Below are 24,831 nucleotides of genomic sequence, written 5' to 3'. Positions count from 1 at the left end.
CCTGCACATTAATCTCCATCAGACAGAAACCAGGTCCCAGCTGACTCTAATGAAGTCAGGCCAGACCCAGCTGGACATTACCAGACTGCTGCTATTGCTTTGCTGTTTTCCCAGGCGCTGTCACATGTGTTGAACACTGCCCATGTTGTTGGGCTATTATCTGTGAAGCCATAGTATTCAGTGGGTGCGTATGTGCTGTCACATGAAAGATCAAATACTCAATGTGTTGTGGTCTACAAGTAGAGAATCCCATCATAGAAGCAGAAGTGATGAAATATTTGGCTTGTATGTTTGATCCTGTGTCAAAATGTAATAAAGTAAATGTAGATATTTACAGATATTTACTAATTTTGGTTTAAAAACTTAAATGCCACTCAAACATTATATGGTTGGATTTGAACCATGTCCAAAGCCTGTAATAAACCTAATCTGTGGCTGGTTACAGCTGGGCCAATTCTGGCCCAAAAGGGAAATGCCGTACAAACATTTGACATGGTAGGGATGAATCTGGGCCACATGTGGTCCAGAGAGTGAATCATCTGGGCTGGTTTTGACCCACAGTACACTTTCCATTGCCATAACTGACCTGTAAGGACCATAAATTGGCCACATTTGGCCCACAGTCTTCTGCTATCTCATCATGTGTGTCTCGGGTGTTCTTGTCTTCCTGTTTAGGGAAGAGCCGATGGGATGATGCGCTCTGTACTGACACGCCTTCCTGTTTACGTTGGCATTTTTGTTACAGAATGACCGTGGTCTATACCTGTGTTTGGGCCATCTGGGCCCCAGAAAGCTCTGAGATATTCACAGGAATGGGAACACTCTGAACTGTCCATGCTGACAATGTTTCCTTTCCTCCCTCGTTTAATGAGCAATAACGTAAATAGTCAGTCATGACTGTGGGGGATTACAGAGGGCCGTTTCATACAGCATTGTATTGTACTGGTTAAATTCAAGTTCTCTTTGTATGTTAGAAGCAATTTCCTATCACTACCATGGCTTATATTCCTCATGGTAGCCTCTCGTGATATGCTGGAAGGTTTCTCATGTTTTCTTTTTATTCAAGGCTATGTTTTGCACACCTCAGTAAAAGAATACAACTCTTTAAGTTCTCTGCATCTTTCAGGTGTGGAGATGCAATTAAGTGAGAGTTTTTACTCTTTCTGCAAAAGTAAATCATATTACTCTGATACATCAAAGTCTAAACTGGATACCTATTATTTACAGTGTTTATAACAAAGTGCGTCTTACTGGCTGTGCAAGGTTTTGCCCCCAGCTATATATATGAATCTCTTTCGTTGTATGCCCCATGGCAATCTTTAGACCTGACCAAACTGGCCTGCTACACCCTCAAAGGTTTAGTTTAGCCATAAGAAAAGAACAACTGTTCAGTATCAGAAAATTCAGTAAGTTTCAAAATGATCAAATTCACTCCTCTATTGAGTTTCTCATTTTCTTGGTGATATGTTTCTCCAAAAACCAGTCATTTCATGATGATGGTGTTGATGAAGATGATGACGATGACAATGATGATGATGATGATTATCACAATGCATTTTGGTTTTAAAATGTATATGCTGTATATCTTTGTGCTAAGAGGACAAGATGTAAGTCACATCACATCAAAAGATTTAGCATTGAGTTCATATATGTGAATGACAATAGAACATGGGAGTTCTACTGAGGACTGGCTAAAGGTCTTGAGAACGTTCTCAAGGGGCATTATATTTTATATTATAAAACTTGGACAAAGAGCTCTGAAGGAAACTACCAGGCATCGGTGACATATTTTAAAGTCCAGAAGGTTTAGATTGAGTCAATAAGGTTGAAAAGATGTGGTTTTTAAACCTGACCTCAAAACTTTTAGTAGTTGGCAAATCCCAGTTCTTGGCTTAGCCAACCAATTTCAGAAAGGGTCTGAGGAGCCACTGAACGGGGACCTTTTTATACTTCTCCCTTCTCTTGAGAGAATCTATCCATGTGAGCAGAGACAAACGCCTTCACACCTGCAAGTGCCAGCCTTTGTTCAACAAGAAAGGCTTGAGAGAGGTTGTGATGAACATAAAAGGAGTTCTGCTGTGTGTGTGTGTGTGTGTGTGTGTGTGTGTGTGTGTGTGTGTGTGTGTGTGCGTGTGTGCGTGTGTGTGTGTGTGTGTTTGCGTGCATGTGTGTGTATGTGTGTGTGTGTGTGTGTGTGTGTATGTGTGCGTGCGTGTGTGTGTATGTGTGTGTGTGTGTGTGTGTGTGTGTGTGTGTGTGTGTGTGTGTATGTATGTGTGTGTGTGTGTGTGTGTGTGTGTGTGTGTGTGTGTGTGTGTGTGTGTGTGTGTGTGTGTGTGTGTGTGTGTGCTTTACAGTGTTATTCTAACTATGAGGAACACTTAATGCCTGTGTCTCCATATAGACAATGATTTTTCTTGTTCAAAATCTGTTTTTTTTTCCTTCATGTGTCCAGTACTGGGGAAAATGATTAAAGAACCCTGCTGACTGAACCTCAAATGACTTGTTTTTCAGCCCGTGGAATCCATCTTGCACTCATGATATTTTAAATACAATGAAACATGTGTTTGGTAAGCTAGCTATTTATTCGTTTGTTTATTTGTTTGTTTGATTTTTTTGTTTTGTTTACTAAGCTAAATTGGCAAAGTTCAGTAAGGTACTTTAAACACTTTGAGTTTGCCTGCTAGGCATATTCCTCAATACACAACCAAGCAGAAAATAATTAAGTAGCAAGGTGAGCTGTGAGGGAATTGTTATTGTCTGATGACTGATAGCCAATTGTACTTGGTTTGTTCAAAATTTGTTTGTTGGTGCGACATTTACTGCGACATGATGGGTCTCTGCTCAAGAAAATGACTCTATTGTGCTGACAATGTGAATATGATCCATTGTTTTATTTCTTATTCCCAACAGCAAAAAACACCTGCCACATTAGTAGCCTACGTCACATTTAATATTGCAGCTGTTGTATGAACCCTGCCAGTTAAAATCATATCTTCGCCCACCCTTTAAAGCATTATGTATGAACCCCTGTGGCTCATTAAAAATCATGAGATGAGCAAATACAGACTTCTGAGATTCTCTGAAAGCTGATAACGACCTCAGCAGGTCCCTCGCCCATTGCAGAGAATGCTTTTGAATAATATGAACGGGGTTCTCCATTAGCTTATACGGACAGGCGACATAAGTGATCACGGCAGGAAACAATGTCCCTGAGTCGCCAGCTACCTCTAAAAGCAGGCGGTGATGCTCGGTCTCATTATAATTCCCATCTCTAATTGGATAAACCGCTGTTGGCTGCTGGAACCTTCCAGAAGTCTCCCTTAATGCCTGGGTTTAATAGAATTGCAGATAATTACCTTATTTGGCAATTAGGTTAAGTACTGTTTGGGATCTGACAGATGTAAAGCTGAAAGGAAGAACTATTTCAAAGAAATTCTCCTATCCGCTGCCAAGGAGGACGAAGAAGGAGTTTCACAGTTCATCTGAAAGACGGTTAGGCCAGCGGGAGCTCGGCAGCCAACGCACAGCTCTGGGAACGGCCTTTTCATATTTTATGAATAAGGAATGTTGGGAGTCGATCAAGGGATCCGAAATATAATGAGCCGTGCATAGGAATCGTAAGCTATAGGGTACAACGTGAAAAAATATGCCCCCAAGGGAAATATTACTTTGTACTAAAACAGAGTCATTGACACGCAGCCCTCCGGTCCAGCAGCCCTGACCAACGAGGCTAATGCGGGGGATCTTCCCCTCATTCCCAGAATCCTCTGGGGAGACCATCATCCCCAGAATACTAATGTTATACAGCTGTTTCTAGCTCTATTTAATTCCTGTAGGTTAGCTGCTTCCTTGTGAAGTAGTGCCTCTGTTCTTGTGAGTGTACTAAGCATTATTCATTGTTTCCTATACTCCCTGTGTGTTGACCGGTTCGCATTTACTTGACTTTGTCTTTGGATTGCCCCTTTGTCTTTGGTAGCCTTCAGGATTGTTTCTCTCTGGCTCCGTTTTGTTGGACTTGATTTTTGACTACAATTTTTGGATTTATCCTCTTATAATAAACTATTGACTTATCCGCACACGTCTGGCCCTTCCTGACGCATTACAGTCATGATTAGATGTAACTCTCTGTCCATAGGATACCAAATTTTCAAAGAGAAAAAGACTTTAACTGCTATTGTTGTTTTGTTTGAATATTATTTAACAAGCAGTGGTGTAAAACATCCATCTCTGTGGGACAACATGCCCCCTGAGGTCACTTACATCCAAATGAAGATTCAAGTGGAACTTCACTTTAAGCATATTATACAGGGCAGTGTTCATCCACAGTGCACATAAGCCCAGCCTGTAAGGACAGGTAATTGTCCAGGGACATGGGCCGTCTGGTGAGCTCCAAGCACTGACCCCACATGTAATCACTTTCCAAACATGAAAGGATTCTTTCAGCAAAAAATATATTTTTTCAAGGTAAAAGTAGATTATTTCTGCTAAAACCTTTGTAATGACAATTGAATGTGTTAAGGAGTCTAACAAGGGGTCTTAGAAAAAAGGATTTCATGGTCAATAAAAAAAAGAGCATTTTAACTCGGAAGTGTTGACTAGTAGCATCTAACAAAAGAAAACTGGTGGTATTTGGTGTTTTACTAGGTAAATATCCTTAGGTGATGTTTAGGTGGTGTATCCTAAGTATGAGCTTGTTTATTCTTATGTTTCAATGTAAAGGAAGAACTCCTTTTATCAGACACTGAATTTTCAGAAGTTACCTGATTTTTGTTTGAAGGACTGAATTCGATTGCTGGAATAGCCAGCAAGATAGACAGACTACAGGATTTAGACCTGACTAGGAGCCAAAAATGTCTCGGAGGACTGTTGAAAATAGAAAACACCCTGCATCCGTCCAGTACACTGCTCTCTCTGAACTGACTCTTCATTCACCCATTCACACCAGACATCTACCCTGAATAACGCAGGAGCAGGAGTCAAGATGGACATAGACATTTTCTGCTGAACATTTCATGACAGTAACCAGCTGTGCAGGAGGCACATGAAATATTGCATTGTCATTCTTACTCGTTGAACTTTAGTACTAAATGCGTATAGATCCATGGCCTAGGTTTCTTTCAACTTTGGGGTGGGAGACCCAGCTCACAACACCCAATCTAAAACTTTAGTGTGAGCAGAAAAAAACCCCCAAAAACTTTACTTCTGGTATAGGTGAGGAAGGTTTTGATTTTCATTTTTATTTTCCAACTATATATATATTAAGAAATGTATTCTCACTACTCTGAGTGTTATTTCTCATTATTATAGTCCTTGGATTACAGTTAGCTTTAGCTGGCGTAGGCTTATTATCGCAGCTTCTTTCATATAACTCAATTAGTACTACCGACAACAACTTGTCAGCACTTTTCTTGTCTTCGTAACAAAAAAAAAAGGAAATTTATATATATATATATATATTATCATTCATTTGTATTGTTCTAAGGACATTAAATTGTCCCGTAGTTTTCCGACTCGGAAGAAGTCCAAATCCACATCCCTTTTGTTCTGCTCGTGCTTTTGATCATGTTCCGCTTTCTGCGGGTGCGCGTTTCCTCCGCTGTCCGTTTGCACGCGGTTGCAGCACTGCCCTGATGGTCCTCTCTGACACGAGCCTCAGGGGCAATCAAACCCGGGCGTGCAGTGGCTTCTGCTGCCGACGTGGGATTTAATAAGAGGATGAAAGCGGTGACCCAGCTGCAGCAGCAGATTCAAGGACAGACGACGCACACGTTATTACGAAATCATATCAAGGCGAGAGGGGTCTGGGTTAGCTCAGTGCGTAATCGCTCACTGTGACCCCCAGCCGAATAGATGCAAGGCTACTTGTGCCTGCGGGTGACCGGTTCCCTTTGCGTGTTTCCAGAAGCTCGAGAGAGATGGGGTCAGCTAAAGGGTTGATAGCGCTTGATGAGGGTGGTCGCGATGGGTTCGTTTTAGCGAAAAAGCAACACGGTAATAGCCCGCGACAGAAACGTGGCTTGACCGGTAAATGTGTTCATAAATACTACTCCTAATTCGCCTTCTAGGCCTGCCTACTCGTTTTCAGTGGACTCCGTTTCTAGGTTTTAATACCGTGTCAAAAAACAGCCTTTAAATAACGGACATCGGGAGGCTGTCTCTTCATTGTTGCGGCGCTTTCAATGCGACAGCATATCTGATGCATTTTTGTCTCGTAGCTGCACTGTATTGATTGCTTATTGTTATGATATGAAACACGGAGCCCGAGGATTATCAATAACTATCACATCAATAAGATGCCTCTGGCCAGTATGAAGTGTGTGATCTCAACAGCAGTTTACTAGCCACGTCTCGGTTGCTCTAGGCCTTAGAGATATGTATATCTGTCATCAATTTGTTTTATTTTAAAGAGTGTCTTTTTGTTTAAATTTCAAGTTAAAGTAGCTCAAAATGCATTAGAAAAGGCTTGGCACTATCACGCATCAAATGTGTAACAAATTATGATTACTAAAAATATCTACTACCAACAACTGCTTCTTTATTATAGCTGTGGCTCAGCCTTGGTAAAGTGGCTATGGTGGCGGCTGTGGTGGGTTTGGTAACCTCTGCGAGTTTTTGTAAACAAAGTAGAGAGAAGTTCCTTACAACTTTGTGCTGTGAATAACACATCTTATTTCTGGTCTCTTTTTGAAAACAGGAAGGTGTCATAAAAAGCGACATGGGTTTCCGAGGGGGTCACTTTTGACACATTGTACAATATGTTGTGTGAAGGAAATCCATTTTAATAATACATTTGTAGTTGTTTCTCTATAACTAATTTTATATAAAATCTGATGGCTTCATCATTCTTTTGAAGTATATTGATGTCAGATTGAAAAGTCATTTCTATCAAGATCACATGTATATGGAGAACTAGGGTTATGTGTCCAGTATAAAACATGCCTTTTCCAGAGACCAAAGGTCACTGAGAATTTTTAAGTATAATAAAGTACATTAAGATCCTTTCTAAGTCTTCCAGATGAATTGGTTTTGTCAAATCATGACAGAATGATGAAATACCATGACTGTAATAAGCGCTGCAAGGATTACAGTCCTTTGTATGTGGCAGAATGGGCTTTGTGTTCATGCCCTTACAAGCCATTTAGTTTGTTCAACAGTCATTTATGCTGTCTGTGTGTGTGTGTGTGTGTGTGTGTGTGTGTGTGTGTGTGTGTGTGTGTGTGTGTGTGTGTGTGTGTGTGTGTGTGTGTGTGTGTGAGTGTGCGCGTGTGTGTGTGGGAGGGGGATGTGGGTTGATCTTTGTTGCAAGGAAAATAACAGGGCCCATACTGGCCTAATCAGTGAGGCAGTTTCCTTCACATGCCACATGCTCCATGTCAGAGGTATATTGATTTGACCAAGGAAACGCCTGAAGAGCTGGGGTAGGATCAGAGACAGGGACTCCAGTCTATCCGTAGCCTGGCTTTTCCAGGGCAGGAATGTTCATATGCAACCATATAAGGGAATGTAAGCATTAGATTTGCTAATTAGATGCAAGTAATAGATTGTGCTGATTATGACACCTACAGCCAATCCTGGTCCAGAATCCTTTTGGCTTTAAAAGGTGTTTTCAAGGTGCTCTTTGAAACAGCACAGCCTCTTGATGGCAGGGAGAATGTCATGCAAACATTACACCTTGAGAGACAACGGTGCAATATTAAGCAGTTAGAACTGGTCACGGGAAACACAGCAAACCTGTGTTCAGTTCCATTTTTGATGCCGTATTCATGGAACATGTGCACCATGCAAATATGCCGGATAGCAGTGTTGTTGTCAGGGCAGGTGCAACCTGTGCACCCATCGTGCATCCATGAGCAGCAAAGTGCAATGGCTCTGATCCCTTTTTTTGGGCCCTTGTGAGATTAGTGATGTTGAAGGAACAATCACAGCAGCTGCACTCAGCAGGCAGTCTGATAGCTGTATCAGTTCTGAAGCCCTCAAGTTCCTCTGCTCCCGGGCTGACATCATCTCCAACGCGTGGTGAACATGTTGCACGATCAGTATGCAGAAGACAAACAAGCAAGCTACATGTTCTCTCGAAAAAGTAAGGTCCTTTCCAGTCGAATCGATGAAGACCGTTCTTGTTCTAGCTTTGGTGTCTTCTGGTTGCTCCTGCTCTACATTTAGCATCCATCACGCTATGGCCTTGTTCTGCATCTGTTCCTAAGCTTAGGACTGGCCCAGGGGCTGTGTTGGTGCCACTGTGCCACTTCCTGTTTGGGCCTTCCACAGATTTCAGGAATTTGCGGGATTTGCAGCATCTGTTATGTGCTTTAGACTATAGTTCCAAATAATACACAGGGCAGTTCTTAATCAGAAGCTCTATATATTAATATTGCAGTAGAATTTTAACCCCTCCTAAGCTACACACACACACATGCACACATGCACAAACACCCCACACAAACACCCCACACAAACATACACACACAAACACACACTCCGATGAAGAACCATGTCAGTCTTGGCAATCTCTTTTTTATGCCACCTCAGTACACAATACCTTAAACACTTACACACTGGTTCCAAAATTATTAGCCACTTAGTATGCAAATAACTATAAGAAAGGATGACCTTTTATATGCAGGAATGTAGATGTCTTGTTTACAGATTAATTAAGAAATTATTTAAGAGTACATGGGCTTTTTTCCCTAAATACATCGCCTATACCATGTAAATCACATGCTATCACAAAAGAATAACTGAAGTATATAATATGCAAGCAACTGCCAGTTTGGTGACTCATAATGGTGTCAAGAATTTCAGAAGAATGACTGGCTTTCTTATCAGCTGCCCATAATGTATTTTATTATATTCCAGTCAGAAGAAACAAACATGTCATTTCAATTGGAATTTTGAGCCTATTACAGATTACTGATTACACCTTGAGCCCTAGAAATGATTTACAATCGAGAAACCCCATGGAGAGTGTACTTTAGTTTAAAATTAACAGCCATTTTAACCATATAGAGCGAATCCCATCCAAATGCACACAGAGGTCCATGGAATGGACAAAAAGCCAGTGCTGAATGAGCATAATTGCTGGTTGGATATTCATGAGCTGTACATTAGACTGGGCTTTCACTGATTGTACACCACTTTGTCATTTGACTGGGTCATTACCATGGACACTGGTGACAGAAGTCCATTTAACAGCAAAGGATGCTATCTGTCATGAGGGCAGTTGACAACCTTTAGGGAGCGCTTTTACTGGGAGCAGGAGGTTGCCTGTGTGACATCTGCTAATGGTCAGGCATTTGGTCTCAAAGGCAATGTGCTCAAGGACACAAGTGATTGTGTTTGGAAAGGCGTCCTTTTCAGTGACCAGCATGGGTATCGATGATTATCTTTCTTGGTTAAGAGGCAGCAGAAATTGAACCAGAACTGCAGACAGCCTGAGAGCTGAATTTAGTCTAGCTGCTTTGGTCATATTTTTAGCAGCTATGTTTGTGCCTGCACGTGCCAAGAGGGAGATAAAGATGGAGGGGAACCACTGGTGCTTCCAAAATACTCTAAAAGTTGGAAGGATGGACAGTACGTGACAAATTTGTAAGAACACTCATCTTAAATTTCAAAGTTATGACAATTTTTTTTACTATAAAATGTCTACTATTAAAAATGAACTGCAAAGAAGACTGAATGGTGTTTTGTTGAATAACAATATGTAAGAAAGCAAATTATTATTTTTACGATTCTTAATTTAACACAAAAACAAATATAAGAGGAATTCCACTGCGTGATCCACCTGGTAACAACGTGACTGTATGAATGCTCCAGTAAGAAACCCGCTCACGATGTGGCGCACCATGTTCCAAAAGCTAACCTCCCCTAACCAGCGTACCAGTCTTAAAAACCTTCAGTCTGTTCCACACTGTAAACACCTGAGAAAAGGCACTCCACAAACTGCTTAAATATGATGGCCGCTCAGCCTATGAAACCTTTGTTTAAGCCATGCACAATAATAATCAGCTCATCAAGCAGACGTTCCGATATTCAAAGCACCTGTCAGTTATCACAGCGCATATCACAGTAAAGGCAACAACGGATTTTTCCCGAAAAATTAAAGAATTCTTTCAAGCTGAGTCCGGAATATGTGTCGCACTCTCATGAGTGTAATTTGACAAGCAGCGGCGAATTAGAGGGTGTCGTGGTACAGTGTGTCTGCACGCATTCATTCTTTTTATTTTAGCGCTCGCCACCGAGAGCGACCAGACTTCTGGCTAACCCCTCCCTTTCTCGCAGTCACTCCCCTGACGCTGTCCTCGTACATCAACAAACAGTTTCAAATATGTGAAAACCGACGGGCCTCACGCTGAAATCAGGACAAGAGCGGCATTTCTAAAGGGTCTTGTGCACATAATTTGCCTACGATGTCAATGAGCTGGACGTGGCGATTGATTGCAGTTTTATTGCAGGTAAGGAAACGCATGTCGCCTGTTGCTCTGCCGTCTGTGCTCCGTTCATTCGTCTGCTTGTAATGCATTATGCGTTTATATGTGTTTTCATGTAACGCTGTTTGTGGCAGATCAATATACTGAATAAAATCGTTTTATTCGTGTGCGTCAGCGGGGTGATGAAGACATTACTAACAAAATCCAGTTCCGCCCGACTTAATCGGCAGCGGTCTTCATTTGTAATGCTAGAGTAGCTTTAGTAGATTCGGAGCGTGGCGCACGAAAACTCATTTTGAATCGAATTAATTAAGCTGGCATTTATCGGTCTTAGTTCGGCAGCTCGTTGTCTTATTGAGCTAACCATAAACAAGTCGGGGTTATTAGTTTTAGGGATTTCATAAAACAATGGGATAATCTGAAAAAGAAAATGTATAGGATACGGCAGATGCGCCAGTTTCCACGTACACTCATTACGTCTCGGGGACTAGAGCGCTTCAGCAAACCAAGGAAGTTCACCTTGGTTACGAATGACCTGGTTAGAAGAGAATGCGGGAATCAGGTGTTGGGGGGGGAAAAAACGTTTGTGTATTAAAGCTGCTGTTTTAACGTAAGCTATTAAAATAGGTCAAAGGAATTTGATACAATTGCTGCGTTTCGTTATGCACTCCCGGTATGCCCTATTAAACGTTAAAGCGCGTGAAATGTTCTTTCCTCTACCATGGCTTTCTACCATGGCTTTCTTTCTTTTCTCACTGAAGCCGTTACTGCCTAATGCCCTTTAGTGCCCAAAATCGAAACGAAGCTGATTTTACAACAATTAACTATAATTTCAAGGAAATTAGGTAATGTTCGTTTTGATAGAACCTATATTGTAAAAATCGACAGTCTAATAAGCTTCTATTTGAATTGAAGTTCTGGACATTTTCAAGACGATTTATTTATTTAGAACACTGAAAGTGCGGCGTTTTCACCAAGGTTGTACAATCTTTAACTATTTTTGTTTGGACCTTCTAGGGGTGTTGAAGTGGCGTATTACAAATTATATCGGATGTAGACTGATTATTAATGTGCTAGACGCTTAACAGCTAGACATGCTGTTTGCTTTGTCTATAGTGCACAGAGGAGTCTCACGAGATACTCTTTCGGAGTATTTCATTAATCATGGAAACACTCGTTTAATAAGTGGAAAATGTTAAAGATTCCTTCCCAAGATTGCCTCGTTGCCTTTAGACGTCACGTGATTCCAGCGAACGACAAAAGCGACGATTTACCACTTAAGATGAACCGTTTGATGCAAAGTTATAACAACGGCAGAATCATTCGTTGTCTTTATTGAGAGAGAGACACGTTTTGATTGGGCGACCACCTCCCAGTACAGAAACCACACAAGTTGGAGTGAGACCAGGGGTTGGTATCCCTCACGTGCAAAACACAGATCTGCCTCAGAAGATAATACTCAATAATATATTGAGTCTGTGTAAACACCAACCACTCTCACCTTGCACATTCTAAAAAAGAAAAACCTATCCATGCACTTGTGCTGTAATGACAGAACACTTGGGTGAAGTGCCCCAGCCTTCAGTTCACATTTTATTCTGGGTCGATAAAGAGTCTGTGCGCAAAATAGGCCGGGTTAATGCATCAGGTAAATGTGGTCATTATGTTGTGTTAACATCTTTCATGTGAGTTATTTGACTGTATTCATGGAGAGGGTGATGCAGTCTCAGCAATGTGAGCCAGGCTCCCATCTTGCCCTGGCTAACAAGCTGGAGTCATATAGCGTGCCCTATAGCAAGTTCCTTCATATTTAGGGAAAAACAAAATAATTTCTAAATGAACCATTGAAAATAAGACATTTGTAGTAGTTACATTAGCCCTGCATTGACCAAATGGTGCTTTCATAATATTAGGTTAATGCATCAACAGCCTAAGAGCCCATTTTAGAGTTTACTGAGAACTACGTTACAGAATTAACATGTAACTATATGAGTATGAGGTCAAAGAACTCATCTTAATCTTTCCCTGTAAGTGCTCTTTGCATATTTAGGCCTTTTTTGTGTTGCTCTGGGTTTGATAGCCAGCACAGATGCGGACCAAGCAGCCTAATCCAAGTAGGAGTCACAGCAGGCTGTATCTGTTAAAACAGGGTACCAGCTGAGCAAATAACACCATATCAGCCTGGGACTGAGGGCGAGCCAGTCTGTAGGGGCCTTCAGCTCTCTCTCCCTCTCCCTCTCACTCACACACACACACACCCACCCACCCACACCATACACACATAAACATTCACAACGCAGATCCTCTGTAACAGACATACTCTGTATGCACACTGATCGAAACACACACAGGCAATTGCTGGGCTATTTAAATGTGGAAACAAAGCTGAGGCCAATTAGATGTCATGGCAGGCCGGTTTGGCCAATTCAAACTGCATTTTGTCACGGCTGCAAGTTGGAAACCTTGTTTTATGCTTTAGGATTTTTCCTGCACTGAGCACCCAATATATATGCACAGCTGGCATTAATATCATTTGACACATGAATGCTTGATTGATTCTTTACATCAGGAACATTCTGTAAAGGACTGCTACTGTATATCTCCATAAGGCTACAAAATTGTAGAGCAGGAATATTAATGTTGCTTGCTAATCTTTTAAACATCATTTTTCTTTGTGGTTTATGATGCTACTACAGGAAGGGCATTCGGAGATGGCTTGAATTCGGTATCCATGCATTAAGGAAAGCCTCACCTTGTACGGGATCCCAACAGACTTGGTAGACCTCTAAACCCAGGGGTTTGATCGCCTCCGTTTGGTTTAGCAGTTGGTCATTCAAATAACACACTGCTGTTTAGGAAAGACTAAAAAATTATCTTTTTTTGAATCTGTCCCTAATCAAAATAGTTGCCAAGAGTCTCTATACTAGTGTTATTCATTTCTATTTGACCATATTCCCTCACAGAATGTTTTATCAAAGGTAGGTATAAATATTTCACTTCATTATCCTCTATGTTGGTGGAATAATAGTCAGGGGTCATTTCCTTTTCCTAGAATCGAACAAACCTTCATGGCCATCACCAATTTGTCATGATGTGATGTGAGCTGTGTTATAGGAGCAAGCAAAGCACTTCCTCTAATAGTGCCAGTGTATAATATGTGAGGGGTGACCAACCTCAGCTTTGAGAAGAGGCTATAGAAGTTTTACAGGAGAATGCCCAGTACTGTTTTGAATTAGAATCAAATAGCCGTTTTGGGGTATAGAAGGGCAGTGCTCTAGAATTTGACTGCTTTCTCTTGATATGCTTAAAATGATTTTGTGCCACTAAAGACCTTCATAGAAAACAGTTACTGTAGGACAAGGATGGTGTCTCCTCCAGAGGTATTTAATTTAGAAGGTCCAGCGTGTGCAGCCTTTGTCTCCAACCCCGCAGAGCTGTTCTAACCAAGAATGGATCCTGATTGGTGAAATCAGGTGCTTCTGGCCCAATAACCAATAGACACCCTCAGTTGAATAAGCCTGGTGTACTCCATCGACCGGATTTGTTCCAGCTGTACCCAACAGCATTTGATTTCAAGCAGGTAGCACTGCTTGATCCGACTGAGCATAATAATGACTGTTTGAAATGAAACTGTGATGAGCAAATACCTGCAGACCGGCGCCTCCTTGTGGATAGAGTCTGGCGCAGGGGCCTTGGGGTGGAAATGTCAAGTGTTCCTGCAAGTGGCAAATGCTAGTAGCTTACTGTATGACTGTCTGTAATGCCCTGACATTTATCAACGGGTTGAAAGAATCGGTTAATTCTAAGTGTTTCAAGCAGTTTCAAATCTATGTGTATTACCCATTGATGTCATTGTATTTAGTCTCATTATTGTATATTTAAATCTGAAAGTGTTAAACGTGTGGTCTAGAAATAAAGTGGTTTTAATGCAAGGCATTTGGCATTTCCATCTACTTACAGTTCTGTTGTATCAAAATGCTCCACGTCAAATGTCAAAACATACTATTATTTTTAGAATCATTTACTTCTGGTGGTAGAATTGGTAGGCTTTATTAGCATTGTTCTCAAAGCAACCATTAAACATAACACATTCGTCTCACTACTGGGAGAACTTTAAGATCTGGTGTGAACCAGTGTCTAAGGTGAGAAACAGCTCACAGGTTCGCCTGTACACTTCCACGTACAGGTGCCTTCTGCATGAAATTAGCACGTAGCATTAACTGAATTTACAGTATCGCTGCTTTGGGGTTTTTTTGTTTGTTTGTTTTTTTTTCTTCTCCTTGCAATCGGGAAACGTGAAGGACGCTCCTTCGAGGCTGCTGCTCTGGGACTTGCTATTTGTTTTTCCTCCATCAGTAAGGATGGAGAGATCGAGTCTTGGCGTATACCTCGTGCCAGCCACCCAGCCTGTTGTTTTCCCATGAACTCACCATTGGGTTGGCGAATGTGTGAGATGTATTTATATGCGATGGGTGTCTTCGCGTCTGCATGCCTGTGGCGGTAGCATGGCTTTACCCGCCTGTCTCCTGTAGCCATTGCTCTGTCGTAAGTAACCAGGCTGATGCAACGGGCTTGGTACAGAGAGCTGGGAATATCATGCTTCATGTTATTTGACAGTGACAGTTAACTGTCAGAAATTTCACTCATAGTCAGTCAATGTACTAGATGCTCAGGATTCTGGTATGTCGGGTGTCCATGTCTTGTAACTAATTTTCATGGTCCTCTACAATGGGCTCCTAGCAGATGTTTTTGAAGTCTGTCGTTCTCTTTTTTACAAGTCCATTTCACTTCACCATAAGTCTCATTATTAGTAGCGCTGTTAATCAATTGTTAATCATTACTGCACAATTGGCCTTTGTAATAGTTATGTCACAGAAGGCTGCAACAAGAGTTTTTTCTTGTGTGCTATGAGAATCCTGACCAGTCCGGATGATGAATCACAGCATTCACTTGACTGAAGAAATCAGTAATCATTTTGAAATCAGTAAATACTTTTGGTAGACAGGTCACATCTGCAAGCTTTAATACATTGTAGGGCATATTGCATTATAAAGCAGCATAATCATAATGTGTTTTTGCCCACATTGTGCAGCTCTAATTAACTAGTGTGAATAAATATGACTTCCATTCTCTTTCTCACACACACAGGGCTGAGCAGAGGATGTGAGCAGCACGTGGTTTTTCTCCGGAGGCTCTGGGGCTCTGGGTGGCCGTCGTGGGGCTGGCGTGAGCAGCCCCTGCAGCCGGCGGCGGGGTAATGCTGACGGCTGTCCAGCATGACTCCGCTGGACCTGTGGCTCTCGCGCTCCATTCCCATGTGCCTCCTGCTGCAGAGCCTGGTGCTCATGGCACTCTGCTTCCCCTCGGCCAGCATGTGCCCCAAGGGCTGCGCATGCCAGCATGCCGACCACCCCCTCCACGGCCTCAACGTCACGTGCAGTCTCTCGCGTCTGCGAGAGATCCCTCCCGACCTGCCGCTGGACACGGTGCTGCTGCAGCTGGACCGCAACCACATCCAGGCAGTGCCCGACCGGGCCTTCCAGGGCCTGCGAGCACTGCGGCGCCTCAACCTGTCGCATAACGCCGTAGAGACGCTGGGCGAAGGTGCCTTTGCCGGCCTGGAGGCGTCACTGGAGGTGCTGGACCTGTCGCACAATCGCATCGTCAGTGTGCACAAGGACGCCTTTACACGGCTCAAGGCACGCGTACTGGTGCACGACAACCCGTGGCACTGCGACTGCGCCCTACAGCAGGCGCTGGGCGGGATGGCCCATAACCACGAGGCAGCAGCCCGCGTACTGTGCCGCAGCTCCGAGCTGCGCGACCAGGAGGGCCGGCCGTTCCTCGCCGTGGACACGGACCTGTGCAATCTGGCGCACCGCACCACCGACTACGCCATGCTGGTGACCATGTTCGGCTGGTTCGCCATGGTCATCTCCTACGTGGTGTACTACGTTAGGCAGAACCAGGAGGACGCCCGCCGCCACCTGGAGTACCTCAAGTCGCTACCCAGCAAGCCCAGGAAGCCCGACGAGCCCGAGGACATCACCACTGTTGTGTGATAAAGGGGGTTAGGGGGGAGGGGCCCACGCTCGAGGCGACCGATGTTTACGCCACAAACGCCTTGACTGAGAAAAGACATACACACATGAAGGGGATGGATTTCTGAGAGCAATTCAGTCTTACTACAGCTAAGACACTGACCATAGATGTAGTCTAAAACTCAACCTGTGTCTTCTCTTCTCCCAGTTGTGCATTATTGTTACATCATATTTAGGTCAATTTGTAATACTATTCCTGACTGTCCACAAGAGATTCTTAAAACATGACTTCAAAAGTGGCATTAGTACAATAATCACTAGATCTTTAAAAGGCAGACAGTGTAAATGTTGTGCTTCAGACACATTGGAACAATGGTTTTTATGTTCCACCAGTTAAAATGCAATCAGTAGACCATTACATAAACTACCCATCTCTATAAACAATTGCTAATACATTTATGACCAATACAGGTATTTTGGGACTTCAAATCTCAGGTGTAAATGTTGATACAGATTTCAATGACTTGTAAACCTTGCCCCCAAAAACGTTTCTCCAAAATTTTATAAGATACTTATTGAGTGGCCTCTTCATACAGTCAGCTACACAATATTGTTCAGAATATGATGTCTAAAATGCATGTCTGAAATCATTTGATTACCTTTAAACTCCATGGATTTTATTAGCTAATTGATAATCATATAAGAAAGGGCGTGGTCATAGTGGTTATTAACCGAAATGGGACGTTTTCTTCCGACATTCAGAAAAATAACCTTGATCCTTGGACTTTTGTTTACTTAGTCTCTGTTACCTCATTGTTGTTAACCCGTGGCTGTTGGATAGTGTAGCGCTAAAATGTCTGTGTCTATGTCTGTGTGATCCAGAGAGCAGTAGCAGCAGGAACATAGTGAATATTTCCATCCATTCGGTACCACCAAGCAGTCCATCTCATTCTTTTCATAACTCTCAGAGTGCTGTAATATCTCTCATGTGTAACTTCATTAGCCACTAATATCATTAGTAAAGCAGATGAACTGACTGACGTCTTTCCTGCCAAAGGAAGTTCATAGTGAAGTCGTGTTTCTGGGCCATGCTCCGGGTCCGCCTCCAATCTTCATATCGCTCCGGAGGAGGGGGGGGGTCGCGACCCTGCTGAATCCTGCGCCACCAGTCTTCTCCGCGAGGGCTACGTAAGATTATGTAATCGGCCGTGTGAGCGGCACATTGCGGCTGTCGGTCTCCTGACGGCTCGCTCACTCGAGAGGGTGAGGGCGAGGAAAAGACGAGGCAGAGAGACCAGGCAACGAGAGAGACGCGGTGGTAAGGGGAGTCTTAATAATTGTGCTGGCCTTTGGGATATGATGAGGGAACGGGCAAAGTTTTGTTGTGTTCTCTCACGCCTTCCTCTGGCCTCAGTTACGAGGTGCTTTTCAGCATAGCATTTTAATTATAAATACACTAAGTGATGGGAAAAGGGGCGTTAGCGGTGTCTTTTAGCTATAGTTATCCCCGCTGTAAACAACAGTTCTGTTAAATGGGAATGTACGACCGGCGGAAATCCCTTTAAAGCGTCGTCGTTAAATGTACAGTACCTGTGATGTCCGTCGCCTTCTCTTGCGAGAAGCAGCTCCACATGCACCGTGTAGCGCTCGTGAGGGAGGGGGAGCCGCGCGTGGAACGCGCGAGCCACAATGAAGCACGGTGAAGCCAAGGATTCGGGAGATTGTTTTTTTTTTTATAAGTGCCTGAAATAACTCGCCTTTCAATAACCCATTCTGTCAGCTGCGCGTTATTTCACGTTATTCGCGGATAATTCACGTGTGCCCTGCCTTAGGGATGCCCTCTTCTTCCATACCGTTTTCTACACAAATAACAAGTGATTAAGAGAAATCCATAAGAAAACCTCGGCACACGTTTGGCCTGGAGTGGCACTGAGGAGCCGGTGGCTTCGCTCTCACTTATGTTGTGTAAGGACGATCGAAAGCGTGGAATTACAGGGCAGCGTGATTTTCTTCCATTCATGTTTACACTTGTCATCATTGTTCTACCCAACATACATAAAATTGTCTATTGCAAAAAAAGTATCTGATTTTGAAGACCTAACACTGAATACCAGTTATGGTAGGCTACATCCCGTTTAAGCGCATGTAGGAGAAAATGAAATAAAAGAGGCATTAACTCTGGTTATGGTGCAAATGGTCTCGCATTCATGTTGTGCTGTGTTCATCAGGTATTCATAAATCAAAAGAAAAAGCGAAACAGTGAGGCTTATTATGACTTGATCTTTTTCAACAAATGCGTATGTTCTTGCTGATACATGGCACGTTAACGTTTATTTAATTTAGATATTTGATATGTTAAACACAGTATTGCTCAGATGTGGAAGACGCATGCATTACTGATCTCTCAAAACAACTGTTTGTTTTTATGAGAAAATTACCATCCTCATACATATGTCATAATTAACATCCGACAGTAACGGTGGTCCTCAGGTCCAAAGTACTAGATAATGAATAAACCATGGACTGAACGCTAACAAGGAGCCAGTCGGAACTGAAACGCAATGAAGACAATTGCGTTTGAAGTGAGGAAAGAGCTCTTGGTAATATTATGATATATGAATGAAACTTGATTGATAGCTACTTCACATTCTCTATGTGTGTGTGTGTGTCCGTGTGTGTGTGTGTCAGTCAGTGTTTGAAGCTTGGATGCACGATAATGAGTTTCAGATGAATTCTAGAGTATTGTAGTTCTAAATTTAGATACCTGATCAGATCAACAGTTAAGCCTGATCAGGCAGTACCATCATACCTCATGCACACTGTCCACAAAGGACCAGTTCTAATCTACAGACATGCTCTACATATTTGGTTTACCGTCAAGCAAAGAATTTACTTCAGGTCCCAAAAAGTAAATTCTAAAGAAACTTTTAGAAGCTACCATGTGCAGCCTAAATGTGAGAACCTGCGTGTGCGTATTCACATTTGTTCCTGAAGCGCGCATGAGTGCTTCTGTAAAGGCCCATGATTCACCGCCTTGAATTTTATCTCAGCCTTGATGTCGTGCTTTGTGCAGTAATTAACGGATGTTCTCCTGGTAAGGCGATCCTACTGGGCATGTGGGGTCTGTCCATTTCTGCAGAAGAAATGAACCGTTAAGCAGCCCCCTTACTTGAGAGGCATTTGAAATTCAAATAATTCTCAAAGACAAATTACAAGGGCTGTCAAAAGAACTGTCGAAAAGTTATTAAAAAGTCCAGTTTTGTACAGCTGCGTGTGAGTGACGTTTTGAATTACCTGCAAATGCCTTGTGGCAAAGGAATTCATTGTTTCAATGTACTTTACAAGCATTAGGCTGCCCAGAACTGGCTGCCTTGGTAATTCCTGAATGATGGTTCGACCTTGTCTTCAGATAGCCTTCTGTTGGTCCAAACTATTAAACGGCAGTTTAATTATGTTGTCCTGGCCATTTTAGCCCTTTAATGTAAAACACTGCTATCTGCTCACACTGGCAAAAATATGACTTGAGAATAATTGCAGGGAGCAATTCTGGCCAAACTCCTTGGACTCCAGAGACTCCAGAGAAGTGTTAGCTGCTGTCAGAGTGATGGAAGCCACAGAGGAACAGGGCACCCAAAGTTGCAGCCATACCACTATCTCAGTATGTCTACATGTCATTCATCCTTAGATTTTTTTATCACGCTGTACTTCAAAAATGTCTGGAACACATATCAGCTGCATAACAGGAATAGCATGGTGACATGCAAGGCAGTGAAATGAACCATTAAGCTTCGCATGCTGTAACAGATTAGTCCAGATCACACTCTGCTACCTGCACAGACCGGGTACATGTGGCTTTATTTTCTGAATGGAGGTACAAGAGAATCCCCCCCGTTTTGGAAGCAACGTGCGATTTTGCAGGCTTGACTGTTACCACTCTTCTGTGGTTGATGAATGGGGTTGTTGCTGCAGCTCATTATTGAACAGAGTTTAAATAAAGTAGAGATTAACACTGAGTATAAAAGGGGAGGCGGCGGGTCTTCAGACCCGTGGCGATGCATGAATGATCGAGTCAAATTTAAAATGCCAAAATCCATCATGTGGAAATTTGGAAATGTTATTATATTATTAAGTAATTAATCTGAGATAAATTAAAGAGAAAAAAAAAGCACTAGTCTGGAGAGAGATCAAAGATGGGTATCCAAGTGACAGTAAACTCTGTGTTTGTGCACAAAGGTAGCACTTCAGAACAATTACTAAATCAATTAAAATTTTAATTAAAATGTGTATAAAACCTAGAAATAGGGCTTGTTTTACCCATGGTTCCACATTCCAGTTCTGAGAAATCCTTGTGATATGTGTGTCTGTACTCATGATATGTGTCTCTGCTCTATAACTCTTGTGACGTGCATCTCCACTCTGTAGATCTAGAGAAAGAATATCCCAATATATGCACAGCATGGGGCTCAACCCATTGTATTAGTATTCATAAAAATTGATCACAAATTAAATATCTGTGATCAGTTAGTCTTTTCTAATTTTCCAGTTCCCTTAACAGGCAGACTTCTTTCTTCTTCATCAATCATCTGAAGGAGTGGCAGCTGTCAGCTTCATGCTTGATCTGTCCATCACTTTATAAACTCCACCTTGCAACCACCCCCTGCCTGGTATTCCTGTCTAACCGTTTGGAAAGGAATGGTATGCCGAGATCTACTCCCCTCTTTTGGCAGTCCTCTGACAATTCCCCACTGAACTTGTTTATCCTGAGCTCGCTGAAGGTCTGTTCTCCTTTCTCAGGTTGACGGTGAGATTTTCCCACTTGCGTCTATCGCCGCCTGAAACACAGCCACACTGTGTATCATCAGACATAATAATGGATAATGATAGTGTTATAAGGTGAGAGAAGAGGCTACTTCATTTCTTGGATGACTAACGCTACTGTGTTTGTTTTGGGGGGGGGGGGGGGGGCAGAAGGGCACACTAAGCGCGAATATAAATGTCACAGATAAGAGCCTGCAGCCTATTCAAACATGCCTGCGTTCCTGCCGCAGACTTAAGTCGCTCATCTCTGGTTCGGATCCACAGGGAGAAGGGGCATCTGTCACCACTTCGCAGGGCGCTGGGGAGTTTAATAAAGTGCGCAATTCAGTCTTGACTTCCAACGAAAGAGGCATCGCCTCACCGCCGCACTCTTCTCAGTCGTTGCATGGGGATACAAAGAGGGGCGTTTCTCTTGCTCTATCAATGCTTCCTGTTCTTTCAACGGTGCAGCCCAGCTGAGATACTGGAACAACTCTGGTATCATCTTCCTCACTGGTCACAGGATGCCTGGAGCAGACCTTACCGTGAGAGGTATTTAGCAGGCGGCAGTGAGGCTATTTACCCATTGTAATGGACTATGTGAAGCTCCCCTGTCAACTTAAAGTGAAACAAAAGGCCTTCTCTTCATGTTCTGAACAGCTAAAATAACAAAGTATCTCTCTGAGATAAATACATTGTTAGACCCAACAAAATATGGACAAGTGGAATCCTGTGTTAAATGTAAGAAAAGGACCCTCTATTAGAATGTAATTAAATGTAAAGACTAAGAAATTGAATTAGCAGGAGTGACATATTGCATGCTGAGAAATACGCCATGCTGTGGATGTAGCTAATGCTCCACACTGGCTAGGCTCGAGTGCGAAGGTTATATCCGGCTCAAGCCTCGTCAGTAATATGTAGCCAGGAAGGCAAAAGTTCCCCTTTAATTTTCCTCTAATTACGACCCTAGTAAACTACAAATGCCTGCATGACAGTGCTTCTCAAAATTACATCCCGATGCTCATTTGTTGGCGCACAAACAAATTAAAAGTGAAAAGGATGAACTTTAATTAATTGTGAATTTCCACTGTGGAAAAACTAGGCGACCTTTTCCAATATTACTTGCCTTATTGCCTTTTTTTAAAAACTGATTGACAAGAGGTTGTAATGTCAGTTACAGCAAACATAGAAAAGGTTGAGTTTTTGTTGGCTTCCTGTTTTGCGGTGAACATGACCTTAGTGTAGACCACGGAGAAAAAGAAGACCTTGAACTCAATGGTGTAAAAAAATGTCCATAGCAATGTTGTGCCCAAGTGATGAGTAACCATAAATAAAACATGGAGATTGTGCTGCTAGCCTCCCATGGCAACACACGCCTCATGAACAAGGCTAGAAATGTTAGAATCTGCAGGGAACCTCTGTGTCCGGTTCTGCTGAGAACCCACACAAATCTGCCTCTACATGCTGTCATGTTTGTCCTCTCTCTATCTCTGTCTTATTTCCTATTCTCCAGACTCACCAGCCAGAGTGTGCTGTACCTGAGTTAGCACTGAAACTCAAACTTGAATCTAGTCTCTGACATACTGAGATCTGAGGGAATGGCTCCAGCTTTCCATCAGACACTATTCCTTTTCAATAATAGCAGGCAGTTTATCACACAGCTATACGTGACAGACTGTACCACATGAGAAGAACAGAGAACACACTTGTCATTTCACTACAGGGCTCTTTAGGGGTCACCTCTTTATAAAATAGCTTCCAGGCCTATACACCCCAGATTCTTTTTTTTAACAAAACCAGGAGAGAATGCAAGAATAACACAGCGACTGCTACCAGACAATAGTAACGACATCCGATCTAAATAAATAATATAAAGAGGAATACCTAGTTATTGAATTCTGTTAGTACCATGTTTTAATAGGTTCACTGTTCATTTATAAAGCCCATGCTTACACTGCAGCGCATCTGGCCGGCCAGTTACCGAGATTCATGATTAAAGTTTTAATGGCAGTTTTTCCTGTTTGTGATAACCCAGCACAACACCGATCATGTCTGTTTACAGCCAACAAACATGTTATTTGGCACCTACAGATTGTATCTTGTACTCTCCTGACTCATTTCTCCTTATACATTCATTAATTAATTAAAGAATCTTTCTCTGCCATTTTATCGTTCACAAAGCATTGAGAAAATGGTTTGGCTTAGAGGTGTGAAACCTCATTACAATCACAGTCATTCTTTTTCTGCTCAGTATATTGTCATTTGTATGCAGAAATATATATATATATATATATATATATATATATATATATATATATATATATATATATATATATATATATATATATATATGAAATACATACACTGGTATATGCAGGTGCATCAGGGACATTCACATTTATTTGTTTAGCAAGGATATCCAGCAAAATGTATGTGTCACGGTACGGCCCCTCTCCCCCCAAACATCTCTGTGAGTGTGTGTGTGTGTGTGTTTGTCAATGTGGTCACGCCCTCCTTGTGTCTCACACCTGCTCCTTATTGTGTTGTTATCGTATGTATAAAGGTCTGTCATTTGCGTGTGAGTTGTCAGTTTTTGCCTCTGTTAGTGTGAGTATCTAAATGTCAAATAAATGTGTGTTGGTCTGTCACCCTACTCGTCCCTGCATCCTCATTAAAGCCTCCACGTTACAGTATGAAATTTGTAGATGGCTTGATGGTTGAATGATGTAAGCAAACAGAAAAGTCCTGCAGGTAAGAACACAAACTTTTCCCAGCCTGTATTGTGGGAAGAGGGGGAGTTTTTTAATTGGTGGTAGAAGCAAAACAGGGCTCAGACTGAAGTGGAAAGCTGTTTATAATGCAAAGGGGTCAGAGCTTGCAAAACAAAGTAATTCTGGATGTTGCATATTTTGCTGATGGACACTTAAAACAGATTCTTAATGCAACTGTGGGAGGTTGTTCAACCTAACAGTAGTGTTTTGGCTGCTTCCTGGACCTGTGAAATATGAACTGTAGGAGATTCGTGCCAGCATGTGTGCTGGAATCTGTGAAGTCATCGATGGCATCGGCAATAATTTCACAGGTCAAATAATTCGGTTGTAACAAGAGTCAGCTTTAGGTATTTGGTCCCTGTGCAAAGGTACAGGAGCTCTGACCATCTTTATTATTTCAGGCTTTTAGCGTGTTTGCATGCCTGTGGTGGTGATGGAGGTGATGAACAAGCTAAAGGCTAATGCTAACAGGCTGGCCGTTCCATTACTCTTTCTTGCTATTGTTCGCAAACTGAATAACAAAATGGATCTACTCAGGCTGGGGCTAAATACAAAGAAGAAAATTAGCCATTGTTGCATTGTAACCTTCCCAGAGATGTGGATAAACTACAACATGCCTGACCCGGAGTTTCAGCCCGCCGGTGTGACCGAAATGTGCTGTCTGGAAAATCTAAAAGCTGCAGACTGAACGTTTGCATGAACAAAGGTTGGTAAAATGCCAAACTAAACTATCTACTCAGAGAATTCACTGGAGTGTTCACTGCTGATGTTTACATTTCCTCAAGCTTAAAT

General features: G+C 42.4%; 1 protein-coding gene across 2 annotated transcripts; it reads left to right on the top strand.

Moving 5' to 3' along the window:
* Positions 1–10,254: 10,254 nt before the first annotated feature.
* Positions 10,255–21,087, top strand: lrrc3b (leucine rich repeat containing 3B). Of its 2 annotated transcripts, XR_004775853.1 has the most exons (3): positions 10,255–10,454; positions 15,579–17,789; positions 21,027–21,087. XR_004775853.1 is itself a non-coding variant. In XM_027022433.2 (2 exons), the coding sequence occupies exon 2, from the start codon at positions 15,707–15,709 to the stop codon at positions 16,490–16,492; it is 786 nt and encodes a 261-aa protein (XP_026878234.1). In that variant the 5' UTR covers positions 10,255–10,454; positions 15,579–15,706; the 3' UTR covers positions 16,493–18,652. The 2 variants fall into 2 exon arrangements, 1 of the variants encoding a protein (XP_026878234.1); XM_027022433.2 differs by lacking the exon at positions 21,027–21,087 and having other exon boundaries at positions 15,579–18,652.
* Positions 21,088–24,831: the final 3,744 nt, after the last annotated feature.

This window comes from Electrophorus electricus, chromosome 4 (assembly GCF_013358815.1).
Source record: "Electrophorus electricus isolate fEleEle1 chromosome 4, fEleEle1.pri, whole genome shotgun sequence".
Taxonomy (NCBI): Eukaryota; Metazoa; Chordata; class Actinopteri; order Gymnotiformes; family Gymnotidae; genus Electrophorus; species Electrophorus electricus.
The sequence above is the reverse complement of the archived record's forward strand: the minus strand, read 5'-3'. Positions and strand labels throughout refer to the sequence as shown.

What these genes read in the sequence shown, in the direction of transcription:
- lrrc3b (XM_027022433.2), top strand. Translation starts at nt 15,707, where the DNA reads ATGACTCCGCTGGACCTGTGGCTCTCGCGCTCCATTCCCATGTGCCTC.